Source organism: Bacillus rossius, chromosome 8 (genome assembly GCF_032445375.1).
Source record: "Bacillus rossius redtenbacheri isolate Brsri chromosome 8, Brsri_v3, whole genome shotgun sequence".
Taxonomy (NCBI): domain Eukaryota; kingdom Metazoa; phylum Arthropoda; class Insecta; order Phasmatodea; family Bacillidae; genus Bacillus; species Bacillus rossius.
Genome location: NC_086336.1, coordinates 69514572 through 69529897, shown reverse-complemented (window position 1 = coordinate 69529897; position 15326 = coordinate 69514572). Strand labels below are relative to the sequence as shown.

Genomic DNA, 15326 nt, shown 5'->3' with positions numbered 1-15326 from the left:
AGAGTTACTTTCTCCCAAGTAACGTCAATGTTTTATTAAAAGGAACAAAAAAGTACAATAATATTAAATCACAAGTAAATAAATGTATAAAAAATTTATTCAGAGAATGTGTCACACATTTATGATGATTGATCCCTAAGGACATATTTATGCGGTTTACTAGCATTAACAAGTGAGATTTTTTTATAAAGCCTTTTAATTTATCAAAACTGTGCTGTTTAAATATGAGTAGGAGTTTTTTGGTTGTTTTGTGAAAACAGTTTCAAAAGTACCAGTGACATGACCATTGTATCAGGTAAATTTAATTACTCTAGATAAGAGTTGTCTATGGATTGGGAACTCCAAGCAAGATCGAGCAGAATCAATCTCATATAGTTAATTCATATTACGTAAGACTTTGCTATGTTGAAAACACTTTGTACGTCCTGCTTTCAACTACTATTTTTCAGGCCTTAAAATGAGCATTATTTTGTTTTGTCTAATTATGTTTATTCATACCTTCATGGAAAGTAGCTAACGAGAGAGTTCAGACTGTAAATGTTTAAAAAAAAACTTTCGTTTTTTATTCTATTAACACAGTTTATTGTTGGAAGTGTGTAACATGAATATTGTTGACCTAAAAATTACAATATAATATTTTTGAAAATGTAATATAAATCAAAATTATGTAGGTACGTGCATGCATGAGTTATTTTCTTTTCTGCTACATATGTAGTGATATTAATTTACATATATTTTTTAACTAATATTTCCTTAAATATCTTCAATTTCCTATTAAATTTATTGCTTTTGCTTTTTTCCGCAACTTATAAACCATCTTAACATTTTATTTTAAGAATAAAGAATGCATTTCAAATGCTCTACCTGGTGCAGTAAAAGCTTAATGCCAGAGTGTTTGTTGATTATTAATCCTCCGAGATGTAGCGTATTGTTGTGTTCTCTCTCTTGCGCAGCGAAAGGCTAAAGTCATCTTGCCGATTACATCCAGTCAGACTCTCCTCCATGATTCTGAGAAAACTTTTTTTTTTCTGATGGCAGTGACTTTGCAGGGTCATTACTCTGTATTTCCTGCTAACATCTCCCCATATTGTTATCGTGTTCTTCAAACCTGTAAGGGCAGCTTCTTTGAAACATCACCACAATATGTTTTAGTATCATTTTCAAGTTATCTCCTGGTATCATGGTTATAGAATTTTCATGTTGTCTCAAAAGCATCTTAATCTTGGTAACGTCTTACTAGCACATTGACAGGATTACTGTTTTTCTTGGTAATACAGTAGCATTATGTTCTTGATGTTCCTATAATTATATTCTGGTGGTCTCAGATACATACATACATATCCATGTTATGTCTACGTGACGTCTTCCCCATGGAGTAATGTTGCCTTCATCGAGCCCTGCAGACTAACCTTAGCTACATTTAGAATATTTTCTGCAGCATTCCCATGCGTCCTCTTGGTAGCATTGTGGTAGCATCTTCATAACACCTGCAGGTTGAGGTGTTGGTTGTTACCGTAACACTGTAAACAGGCTGAGCTAGCTGATCAGGCATGGTCCTAGTGGTAATATTACCAGCTAATTACCATCATCTGTCCAGGATGCAAACACGCGTCAGTATGAACACTTATCCCGCAAAATATGCTGTAATATTTAATCACTCATGCTTTTAGGTGTTCATGCCTTTAATAACACCTGTTTCCTTAGTTTATCAATATTACAAGTATCTGCCAGAATTTTCAGAGCTAACAATCGCTGAAAATAAATCTATTAAAAGTTTAGGGTGTGTCTCTTGACTTGACAATGCCACATTGATACCTCAGACCTGTGTAGATTTGCCAGCTTTGTAGTGTATGTCAATATATGTGTATACTGTTTATACTCAGTAGATATATTTCTGTGTATCAGAGACAGCTTACACTCGTAGATATTTTACTCAATTTGAATAGCTTTTAAACGGTCACTGGGTGTACCAAAGCGGTACCACATTTTTTTAATCCGCAAAGTAATTCTTTTAGTTGTGTTTACCACAGTTTTCATGACTTGATGAATTTTCTATTTGTACACATATTTCAGAATATTTTATTTTTGATTTCATTAGTATGTACAGTGTTATTAGAGGTAAGATTATATGTTGGCTTGCGATAAAACTGAAGTATCGCCAAAATGGAATTCAATGTATTGCATACCACCTAAATGCGAGGAAATAATGTATTTCATAAAAATTCATTTGAATGACCTAATTTTGTCCATTGAAATATAAAATATAGTACCTACATAAGTGTTTTTTTTTTTCAAGTTTATTGAAAAAGTAAATTAAGTAAAAATGTTTTAATTGAAAAAATTAATTGACAGTTAGCAAATAAAAGTGGTCAATATCTAATGCCATACACATGGGGCAAAGGCCTGCAGAGATAGGTCGCAAGGTACAATGATCCGTCGCATCCATCTGTTAATCACGTGACCTCAGGCCAATCAGAAGGCCTGAATAATCCCACCCGGCCGTCCATAAATAGCTTCCCAAGTTCTGATTCCAGATGCATTTATTACCTCCAAAATGTTAGCAAGTTATTGCTGGCAACCTTTATTATTGTAAAAGGTTTTGAAGTTTTTTTATTTGCGTAGAAGATTCCTTTAAATGTTTTTTAACTAATGCTTTAACTAATTTCGATGTTTGATACAAAACTGACGGAGACATATAAGTGTAATTAATTAATAATGTATGGTAATTATATGTGCTTAATTTTCATGATTGTCAATCAAATCTTATTGTACATCAGAAATTATCACTACTTTTTAAGCCTTCTAGTCCGTTGGCAGCATCAAAATGGAAAAGTATTTGATGGTCGTGAACCGCTGGGCTTGTTGACAGACGGACGGCGGACAGACATGTGACAGACGGACGCGATGTATCATCGAGAGTTTAATGCATAAGAAAATTTGGGCTTCTAACATTGCTAGTCATCATTTTAGCAATATTAATAATAATGTAATATTAGTGAAAAAAAAGGTAGAAATCAAATTTGAATCTGTGTCAGCACAAGAAAGAAGTTAAAACCATGCAATCAATCAATTATTAGTTTCTTCTTACTGATCTAAAGTTCTAAATGTTATGTAGGTTTAGTAGTTCCAATAACATGGTTTCTTGTTTTGATACATAAAATGTGACGCATGCCTCATAACATTCATAAAAATAAAACAATACCAACAAAAGTAATATATTACTGTTTAATTTTTTAATAATTTTAAACAATGCAGTCAGTTTAGTCTTTCATTTTCAATGAGAGCATTAACTAATTAACTATGCAGATATTTTCTGTGAATAAAATACTTCCACTAAACTTTTATATGTAGTGATTTACCTAGAGAATGTGGTGATTTGTCTCATGTCATCAATGTTGTAGGTGCTTCTGCAAAAAAAAAATCATTGTTTGACAATTTTGTGTTCCTTGTAGTTATTAACTGCAAATTAACTTTGCAAGTAGACTAACTGTCTTTTGACTGAGCTAGTTGCACAAATGTATATACTGTACGTTGACATTGTTTATAGCGGTAAACAATTATTAGTTTTTGTTGTGTGTTTGTTTTGCAAAATATTCCATAGAAAAGCCACTAACCTTCAATTGCACAGATATGTTTTCGTCACAAATGCTTATTTATTAATAATAAGCTAGTCTAATTTTTTTTTTCAATGTTAATGTTACCACAATGATATTTTATGATGTGGAATTTTTATAATGTTGTACTACTGGTACTCAAAAATTTTACAGTCAACTTAATTTATCTTTAACTATGTACTCTTCAGATTTTTCTTGGCCAACGAGTAAAGGCACATGTGTTCCAATGTAGTAAACCATTACTGAGCAGAATGTCTGTTCAATTATTATCTACAATATTTGTAACTTTGTTCTCTGCAGTATTGCTTCTAAATTATAATGTAAATTATACTATTTAGTCGTATATTTATGTGCATTTGTTTATTATTTTATTTTATCCTTTTCTTAGTGATAAATTTATTTACTATGTGATCTGAGGTATGAAAAATTAAAAGTTTAGTTTAAGATGCCTAAGGTTTGAGTAGAAATTTCTTTAACTTGGTTAAAAAATAAAAGGAATGCCATAGGGTTGTCGCAAAAACTTGCCTTGTGGTACTTCTGCTCGCCTGCAAGAGATGAACCTCGGTGCAAGGTGCCCACTGTTGTTTGACCCACGAGTAGGGACCGGAAAAATTCGCGGGTTCAATGACCTCTATCATGGACTCTATAGTTCTACGTACACTCATTCAAATGTCACCCACTCATTGGCTGCTGTCTTTTGAGACGTCCCAACATAGCAGTCTGTGATTTGATGCTGCTTTAGTTGAGTTTTTGTCATTGGCCCAGAGTCATCCAGGTGAGTTGTGAGCCAATAGCAGAGGCAGCACTGAGGTATAACTATTTGAATTCTAGCCTATAGCGAAATGAATATGCGAATTTTTCCGGTCTCTACCCATGAGTGCTCGTACCACTAGGAGGTGTGCGTACCACTGTGTCTCTTCTTAGTGAAAGTGGTCAGAAAAATGCGTTGATGCAGGCGCTTGCTGATGCACTACTTCTTGGAGCAAGTGCTAACAGGAGTGCACCGCTGCTGGGTTGGAAATGTCGGAGCCGGCTTACGGACGTTAATTCTGGCAGCGTGCTTTCAAAGGTCTGCCTGTTAAGGTGCCCGCCTGGTTCGGGGGTGCATTAGTGTCGGTGAAGCGGGATGATTAGTGCGACGCTGGTGCTTCTGGCACGGTGTCGCCTCTGAGCTGGCGTGCAGTCTTCTCGTGCATGGGGCATTTTTGAGATTTCAGAAGTAACCATAACACTGTATGGCGGGGAAAAATTAAGATTAAGGTGTAATGCAGGTTCGTTGAGTGCTTTCAAGAATCCGTACCGGGTGTTTCATGCCTAAAAAAATATAATGAATAAACATTTTTGAGCCACTGTCACTCATCTAAAAATACAGTTTAAAAATGAAATACGGGAACAGAACTACTCATCTGACCTCAGCGTTTTCTTAAATGCTTTTTGTAAACAGTCACCACTCTGATATCTAAGCAGTTTTAAAATTACGTGTTTTTGATGTGAAAACTTCTTTAGCCGCGTTGAGCGATTTTTGGTAGGGGCAAAACTTATGGGTTCGCATCACCGACATGCTAGTGACGTGTTGCGCCAGACTGGCGAATCGCAGCGGCCCGTGTACGTGTGTACGCATATATACACTAATACATTGTATATACTAGACTGTATCATGTGCGTGTTGGACTCTATTTTCGGATGGGTAAAATCTTGTGAGTTCGCATCACCGACATGCTCTGGTAGCAGTAAGTGAAGTTAATTTGACCATGTGAATACATGACCTAGGTCTGACATCACTGGTAAGTCATAAAGCTAGGTAATGAAATTGTTACGTAAGTTTTACATACCATTGACATCTGTTGTGACTAAAAAAATTGTATGTAAGGATAAATGACATCATGCTGACATCGTACTGAATATAATACCAAAATCATTTTCTTACGTACATTTGACGTAGAAATGATGTCATATTACACATTTAAAAACAAAAGTTTTAAGTTTTCACTTCTGTTGACAGTCCCCATGACTGGCTATTTTTTCTTCTCCTGAAGCTTTGTGCACCGCGAGTGTGTGCCCGTGCAGGCGGGTATCTTGACATGCCTCCTCAGTGTCAGTGCTTGTAGGTGTGCTCACTACAGCGCCACCTTCTGGTGCAAGCGCTGACGCGCAACTCCTCGGTGCAATGCGCAGGCGGAACGGCAAGGACGGCGCGGGCCTGCAGGCGGCCGCCACGGACGCCAACGGCCACGCCTTCCAAGAGTACACGTACAAGAAGATCACGCCGTGTGACGTTTGCTCGCAAGTGCTTAGGGGTGAGTGGGCCGCACCCGCCCTGCTTTGTTGCAACCGTTTCGAAAGGTTCAAGTGTTGTGGAGACTGTAGTGTCTCCGTGAATCAAGTTGATGTGGACCGCGAAAACCTTTGGGTAAGAAAAATCTTTGGGAAACACAGCAGACGTAGTAAAGAAAACAGTCTCTGGTTTTCAGTTGACCCTATGGTATCTTTTTTTTTGGGGTGATGTTTTTCTAGCTTTACTTTGGTGTGGATTTTTTTTCATGTCACTCCATGATTTGTCCAACCAATAATTAAATGTTTTTTTTGAGTTTTGTTACTTTTAGGTTTTCAACAACGCTTAAGCAAATGTTTGCTCATCTTGGCTGGTAATGTCTCTGAAAAGAACTCTAGCTTTAATTAAATGTATCTCTGGTTCTATTACTTCACTCTATTTAGCATTTATAAGGTCTAAATTAGATTACTGTTAAGTAGTTTAGAACAATATTAATACATCCAATTGTGACAAATTTGAAAACATTCAAAACTAATTAATTGAGCTTATCACTCTAAAACATTTGACCCAACCTAATTTAGTTTCACTTGCTAAATATAGAGCTTGCTTACAATCTCTCTTCATTAAAAATTGTTGTATGTAGTTCCAAATTAAATTGTAAATATATTCTTGACAATATAGGACTTAAGAGTTCCCCGGTTTCATAGTCACCTTCTTTCAACTTTGTGTACACTCAACAAAAAAATATGATATGTTATTTATATTGATTTCAAATTTAAAAAAAAATTAAATAAAAAACAATTATTAAGCTAATATATTTACCTATTAAAATAAAAATTATATTTCAAGAGACCCTATTACTGTATCAAGCGTGCAAACTTTTTCGTTATGTAAACCACTCACCATTTATATTCTTAAATCAACCCTTATCATTCAATTATTCCATACTTTTAATATGTAATGATATCCTGTCAAGAATCTCGGTGTTCTTAAATTATTCTGTTAGTTTTGATTAATAATTTTAGAAGGGTTATCGTGTTTATATGTTTTTTTATGTGCTTATTTGTTTGTGTCCATCGTACAATGTGTGTGTCTTGTTCTTGTTTTGTGTTTTTATATTGAAGCATACTCTATTATTCTTTCGACTGTTGTTGTGCTTGGTACAAATGTTGGGTTGATTGAGACGCTGCTGAGTAGTTGCAGTGTGATGGCAGACAAGTGCTGCCAGGTACTCCTCCAGGACGTGATGTGATGTGATGTGTCCTGACGAGTGGCGGGCGTGTGTGTGCGCGGCACAGGGCACACGCGGCAGGGCGTGAAGTGCCGGGTGTGCAAGATGAACGCGCACGTCGACTGCCAGGCCAAGGTGGGGCGCTGTCAGCCCAAGTCCCGCCTGCTGCGGCGACAGAAGTCCACCTCGGAGCTGGAGACGCGCGTCGTCGAGACCCAGCCGGAGGAGGAGAGTGAGTCTCTGCTCCACTCTCTCTCCCACTCACTCCCCCCTCTTTCCTCCCCCTCTTCACTCCCCCCTCTTCCCTCCCCCTCTTCACTCCCCCCTCTTCCCTCCCCCTCTTACCTCCCCCTCTTCCCTCCCCCTCTCCACCTCTTCCCTCCCCTCCCCCTCTCTTCCCCACCCACCCCTCCTCCCTCCCCCTCTTACATCCCCCCTCTCTGCCACTTCCCCTCTCCCCCCTCTCCTCCAATACCCATCCCTCTCCCTCCCCTCTTCCCCCCTCCCCCCTTCCTCCCCCTCCCCCACTTCCCTACCCCCTCTCAACCTCATCCCTCCTCTCCCCCTCCATATCCCCCTCCCCTCTTCTCTCCCCCTCTTCCCTCCCCCTCTTCCCCCCTCTCCCTCCTCTTCATTCAACTCCCCCTCTTCCTTCCCCTCCCGTCCACCCAACGAGAGACAGCTGCTTCCCCGTTCCATCTGCAGACCCTCCCTCTCGCATGCAGGGTGTCCAGGTTCAGGAGAGTCAGAAGAGTCAGGTGAAGTCAGGAAGATGTATGCTTCAGCCTGCCATCAACCAAACCATGAATGCATTTCCCCCCCCCCCCCCCCCATATTTTGTTTTAATGCATAGTCAAAATGCACACTATAAAATAGCTTAGCAATGTTCTGTTTAAAATAAAGCAAGTGGAGAGAGGAGTATGCCAGCTATGGGGAGGCAGGTTTTCCTTTTTTTTCCCCCCTTCAGAAATTAAAAAAAAAAGGTAAATTATTTTAAAAAAAATAGTAAGTGAAATTTAAAATGTTGGTCATAGAAAATTTTTATTATAGATTTTTTTGTGGACACCCTGCAGTGAAATTACTGTTACTTTGTAGTTCATAAATTTGGCTACCAAATGTTTTCTAAGTGTTACCTTACATTGGGAAAATATCATGCAAATATATATTTTTAGTATTATAATGTTCACTAGGGTAACATATTACACTCACGAAAATCATTTATTGAATATATGGAGCCAAAATTTGGGACCAAATACCAAATCCGAGGGAGCTACCATGATAAACTTACAGGTATAGCCCGTACATGACGTAAATGTAAAGAAAATGAAATAAAGTATTTGGTGTCTGAGATCGAGCCTTAAGAAATACAGTTCACACTTGCAGTTGTTTGACAAAGAATAAATGGTACAAAACAAACATAAATCATATAGATGCTACATAGTTTAATATCAAGATGCTTATAGGTCATGAAAGTAATGGAAATCATACAAAGGTAATGAAAATTAGAAACTGATTTTGAAATAAACAGTAGTGGTGCTTGAAGTTAGTCAACTTTAATTTACAGCAGTTTTACTAACTTGTATTTTATTGTTAATGTCGAACATTCAATATAAATAGTTGGAGACTGTTCACTTAAAAAAATTGGCAATTATCTCAAAAAATGTTTTTAGATTTTTTCCAAAAAACAAAATGACACACATCAGCATGAAAAAATTTCTATTGTGTATATATTTTTATTATATACACAAAATTAACTTGTGAAATCAAAAAATTGTGAGAAAATTTTATTAAAAGGTCTTGAAAAAGTTCTAAAATTGGTTTTTCTAGATAAATATGGAATTAAATTCAAGATTATGGCTAATAAAAATGAATGATTGCCGCCTGTAGGTATTCACATACAAAATCTTACATGTGCATTTTTTAAATGGTTGATTTAACTTGCTCGTTTTGCATAGAGACTTAAGGCAACAGTATTACTTGGAATAAAGCTCTGCGATTGGGCCACGACTGGGTACAATGCGGTGTGAAACTAAAGCGCTCTGATGAAACCCATTATGACCTGTCATGTCCACCATGTTTACCGCTTGTTGACGTCCGGGGAAGACCGGTGGGTCGTTGAGCCGTGACCACTGTGTTGGTAGGTCCCAGGACTCCTGTGAACATTAGTGAAATGTTGTTCGCTTCAATAACTTGAACAGTGCTTGGGTGTAAATACAGATTCTCAACTCCTTTTCTATGTCTTGTTTGCTGTGAAGCATTTAGTTTTATAGTGATGTTCTGACGATTCCTAGCAACCTTATCTTTTCATGGTCTGTCATTATAACTACATGGTCATCAGTTGAGTCGATTCTTAAGCTACAATTATTCTGAAATGAATTGCAATCAACAAATCAGAACTTTAAACAACTAATTTCTATTCTCAACAAGTACTTTATCTACCTCAATTACCTAATGTAAGAAATACTAGGTAAACAACAAATCTACACAGAAAAATGCTCAGCTGTATACTAAACTGGAACTACTTTATACATACACGCACACACATGCTCACTCTCACACTATCTCACTCCCACTATCTTACTCTCCGGTAACACAAAAGTTCAGGATGATTCTTCCTCACTCCTGCGATACCATTTGTAATCTTACCTTTGAAAGTAAACCATGCACTATTGTTTCCCGTAAATTCACATTCACAGATAAATTAATTGGTAATCATTATCTATGGCTATGAGCTGTGGACCTTATTGCATGATAGTTTTGATGAATTCTGTACATGACACTTGTGTAATCATTAAATTGATATGAGCATTTACATGGGAAATTATTACTCAAAATTACAATAGGTTACTTGAGAAAGTTTTGTTATTTGTTGAATTTTTCAGTATATGACCGGTTGTTTGAGCGTTCCTCTACTGAGACGTGTTCGGGCAGCAACTGCGCCTCACCATGTCGTCAGATAGGTACACTTGCTGTGTGGCAGTTTGCCTGCCCGCTTGCCTAACCGTAGCATCGTGGTCGGCAGATCCGTCAGTGTACTGAGGGCGAAACAAGTTGGCTTGCTTCAGCTGTCGACATATTTATTTTGATGAAAAGTAATCTTTATATGTTAATCAACATTTTTAATCTAGTTCTGCTAACAGATTTTTTAAAAATTATATTATAACCTATCAGTATTACTTTTAAAATTCATAAAATTATATTGAACAAATATTTACGTATCGTGTGAAACCGTAATCATGTTTTATAGACTTGTGTATTGTACAATGTGTACCAATTTATGACATGCAATAGTGACGGAATAGTGGCCTAGTGGATCCCTTAGCTGAGATATCCACTAAATGTGCATAACAGTGGATGTGGCCATTTTTGGTCTCTCGCAAGGGATGCATATGCATACATACCTACATGCATCCACTAAACCCGAGTTATCTACGGATATGACACTCGCATCCAGTGATTCGTCCATTCATCCTTTACCTACGGTCTTGTGTTTAATTTAGTTTGTACATAATATTAAATATTACTAGAGAGTTTTGGCTTAAGAATTGTTCGAAATGTAAATAGTGTAAGTTACAACTCAAAAAGAAACCAAGATAAACGTTTAATAAAAGTATTGCCGATAGGTTAACTTAAACTTTGGTGCATTTAATACTCGTTTTAATTATTTTTAAAATTTTTGACTTAATAACTAAAGTTTTATTTTAATCGCTAACCATCTTATAACATTCATGCTGCACTAAATTTTTGTAATTCTTATTACTTACGGTCAGTTTTGTTTACATTTTATATATATATCCCACGACTTAAAATGGCTGCAAGCACATTGGTACAACCAACTGTCAATAGGTAACGTCAGCAGTAAATGTATTAGGACATTATGCATCCCTTAGGAACGCGTCCTTAAATTGTGGCTGAATTCGCTTAGAGATGTAGGGACGTGTGAACTATGGCTGTATCTCTGTGTATTCAGAAACTGTCAGTGTTTCCTGAAACTCAGTTGATGTTATCAAGTTAATGTAAAGTACTAGAAAGTTTAGGTCTTTTGAACTGTAGGACTTACTGAATCAACTTTGTTCAAATAACTATCTAATAGTATTTTTTTTTATTACAAACCAAAATCATAAATTTAAATTTAATTTTGTCTATTTTGGTGGAAGGCATAACACCAAGTTGTCCACAGGTCGTGAAAGTCGAGAAAGAGTAACAAAACTGAAGGAACAGTCACAAAAGTCAAGAAAGAGTAACAAAACTGATGGAATAGTCACCAAAGTCAAGAACTTTATTTCCCAGCAGCCTTTGATGACTGCGCCCTTAAAACATGCGGAAACCATATCTGAAAAAGTTTTAGCTTTTTAACAGGGAAATCACCACTTTCTTGTGTCAATAGATCAATTTAGTTCATACAGTGGAGTCTTAATAATCCGAACTCCGGTAATCCGAAAGTCCACTTAATCCGAAACCAAAAGTCGAAAAGAACTAAGAATGTAATTAAACCACAGTGATACTAAATAATACATATAAGGAATATTTCTGAACGTTCAAAGATAGACAATGTACTGAAATAATTATTACTGAACTACATTGGTTTGAAAAAATATATTATATTTTTTTGTCAAAGAGAAGGCCAAATCACGCCAGCGCATCAGAAAAATGCACCTTATAAAATAAACTGTTACATCACATGTAATAATACATAATTATACAATTACACATTATTATGATTTTAAGTTTATTTTAAGAATGATTTTTTGATCTAGAAAATTCATTAATCTGAAAAGGGTCTGGTACCAATTGGATTATCAGGACTCCACTGTATTATGTTTGATTTTTACTTATTATACATAAAAAAATTACCCTTTGACATAAAATTATTGACATCATCCAAGGGCTACGCCCCTGCTAAGACCGATGTGACCCTTCAACCATTGGCCAACGCTTCTTTTCCCCTCCCCCTTCTCCGCTGCTACAGTATCTTGTGTGTACTTGAATCCCGTGGCAGCGCTTTGGTCCCTTATGATGCCGGCATGATTAATTGTTAATTGTTTTTCTTTTTCCTCAAATTGTTTTACGTTTGGTGGATGGAGCTACCACTTCTAGACTGGCTTTTCTTTTTAAGTATAATGTAATAAATATCCAGTGACCCAAAATATTCCGAGCTATTCCGAACCATTCCGAAGGAGGCTACATTTAAATATTTAGTTTTTGTTAAAAACAAAAAATGGTTACTTTATGTTATTGTCTGCAGTCAGTAGGCTGATTTAAATAAGGGTTTGAATATATGTTCATTCTTTTTCCTGGTGTCACGCTTTTAAATTGTATGTAAGGGCAGTCGGCCGGGTGCGACGGAGTGACCTGCCTCTAGGGCGCGCTGGGGTGAGCCCAGTCTGTCGCCGTCCCTACCGAGGTAGCGGCCCCGCCGCCTTCAACTTCTGCTTTTCCCTGGTCTACGTCCATCTGTTACTTTAATTTATATAAATCTTTTTTTTTTAACTTCAGGGCTTACCTTGGGCAAAAGACTGTTTAGCGTAATCATTATTTAGTTTGCTTGCCGAATATTTTATTCTAACTTTAGTCTAGCACACATGGTGCCCGGGACTTCTTATTCTACCGTTTTATAAAGAGTGGAGGAGAGGAGCCTGTGTTACTTCTTGCCAGATAGCAACACATTCTCACTGTTGACAATGCTCCAGACGTCTCTTGGGCTTTCGTTCTGTCACGTGTCTTTGGGAAGATCTACATACGTGGATGAAAGTCCTAGAACTGTCTGGAATCTGAGCACCACCCGCAGTAAAAAGTCAGGAATTTTCTCCTTGAGATTTTTCACAGAAGTATTTTCAGACAAGACAATCTTCAATACTTGAATGGGCTTTAATCACCACTAGTCCAACCCTTGCTTTGCAAGCAAACAAAAAACTCACGTGACCAACACAGAACTAGAGAGTTTAATTGGCTCAGTTATTCTGACATGCTTCTGCTATGACAATAGGCTGTTTCGTCTATTAAAGTGTGGGTGGGGAGGTATTTGCACTTCCTGAACTGGCTTTGTAACTGAAGAATGAAGTATGCATGTGTTTTAACACTAAAATATGACGAGGAAACTTGTAATTTGACTGGATATACGCAGTGCCGAACGATGGAGCTCCAACCAGGATGCCTGCAGAGTGAGTGGGAGTAACAGAGCGAGGGAAGCTTTGCATTCTGGCACAAACGATACAATTACTCTGCTTTACCTGACGGTACCAAAGCTTCATGTATTTGAACATTCTTTTATTACCTGACAATTTTTTTTATATCACGGGAAAAGGTAATTTTAAAAAGTTTTACATATAGCTCTAATTATTATCAGAGATGTGGATTTATTTCAAAAAGTTTCTGCTTGATTACATTGATTATTTTTTAAATTTTTCATTATACGTGCAAGAATTTTCTGCAATTGTATTATTATGCTATACATACTAATTTCATATCGTACTTAGCTATAATAATTCTATGTTTGACTAACATCTGATTAAAAAATAATTAGTTTACCACCTTATTTAATTAGGAGAGAATGTTTTCAAAAAAGCTAACATGTTAAATTACTGTTTCTTGTTTTAAATTCTTAGTTGGGTATTTTTGGTTGCAGATATAATTAACTTGACTCATTGAAGTACATATTGATGGTGTATAAATATTATAATGCATTGCAGGTATAGGGTAGATATATTCAATAGGTATAAATCCTGAACGTCTATAATGATACTTTGGGTTGAGCTTCTGGTTTGGTAATTCGTAAGTATCAGGCACTAAAGGTTCGCAAAGGCAGGACCGTGATTGTGTACTAGTTGACGTCCGACAGTGAGCCTTCATGCTTCGATGAGCAGGTAATGGTATTTTGTGTGGTTTTGTTAGTTACCCTTCCCCTGCATTAAACACTTCAGAAGTTAGTTGATGTGTTTACGAAGCCGGTGGACACGGAACATCATTGTTGGCAGATATGCATGCATGTAGGGCTACAGTGTGTGTTGTTAACAGATGTGTGGACCCGCGCCTGTCCTGACCGTTGCCTGTGTGCCGTGTTGCAAGCTGTGTGTCGTAGCCGTGTGCCCCCCCTAACAGTCTCGTGGTGTGCTGCCCGTGTACTAACCGCCGTGTGTGCCGTCCCCCCCCCCCCTCCCTCCCTCCCCCCGGCCAGAGTCCCCCGAGGTGGACCTCATATACCAGGTGCTGAAGCAGGCGGGCGAGATCAGCGGGCGGCGGCCGCACGAAGCCGTCGCCAGGCCGCGCCCCGCGCCCGACGCGCCCAACGGCGGCGGAGGGGGGAGCGGGGGGAGCTCCGGGGCCTCCAGCGTGGGCTCGCTGCACCGGCGCGGCGCCGCGCAGGCGCAGCTGCGTGGGGCGTCTGGCTCGCTCGGCGTGGCCCCCGCCCCGCATGCCTCCACCTCAGGTGTGTTCGCTTCGTGGTCCCTCCCCCCGCCTGCTCGCCCCGCCCACCCACCCGCCCTCCCTCCCCTCGCCTGCTTGCCGGGCTCACTCCTCGCACCCTCGCAGCCGGGCTCACTCCTCGTGGCTTTCTTTAATACAGAAAACGAGACAAGGTTAGCAAAATCCAAAAGATGTGGAATTTCAAGACGGTAACTCAATACGAAACAACGTGGAAAGTAACTGAACGGGAAATAAAACTGGAGGAAACAACGTCAAAGTTACTCGCAACACCTTAACTGTTCTTGATGACGTCACAGAAGGCTAGTGTTTCAGGAACTACGATCCATTTCCGTCGTCAGCCTTAACAGTAGGTATGCTGCGTTCCTGGTTGAGGCTAATTTTTAAGTGTTTAGCCGTGAAGCGTGCAATTTATCTGTGGTATGGGAAATAGTCAGGATAGTTTTTTTTTTTTTGATAGTGTTTTTACAGTCCACCTTCACCTACTACTAATTACCTTTCATTGAAAGTTGACATCCCTGCATATAACGTGTTTTTTTTTTATTTTAAATCCGTCCTCGCTTTCACCAGCGGCCTTCTCTTTGCCGCTGGCTCGGGAGAGGCGTGAGCCCGGCCTAGCTTTGACCCTCGACGCGAGCACGGCACTGCGCAGCCGGCGGGACCACGACTCCCTTCGGAGCGCCTCCAGCGCGGCGCTCCCTTGGGGCCACCGGAGTGCCGTGCTTGCGTCAGGATCCAACCGTCCAGTAGCGTGTTTGCGTGCATATCGTGGTGTGACCCTGACCTG

The 15326-nt window shown here is 38.7% G+C and overlaps 1 protein-coding gene across 1 annotated transcript in view; it reads left to right on the top strand.

Annotated features, from left to right (window-relative positions):
• The window catches only part of LOC134535228 (uncharacterized), a 333789-nt gene that overhangs the window by 285140 nt on the left and 33323 nt on the right, over positions 1 to 15326 (top strand). The window contains exons 12-14 of the mRNA XM_063374290.1: positions 5790 to 5911; positions 7185 to 7349; positions 14292 to 14543. Coding sequence (XP_063230360.1) covers positions 5790 to 5911; positions 7185 to 7349; positions 14292 to 14543 — 539 coding nt within the window. The remainder of the gene's footprint in view (positions 1 to 5789; positions 5912 to 7184; positions 7350 to 14291; positions 14544 to 15326) is intronic.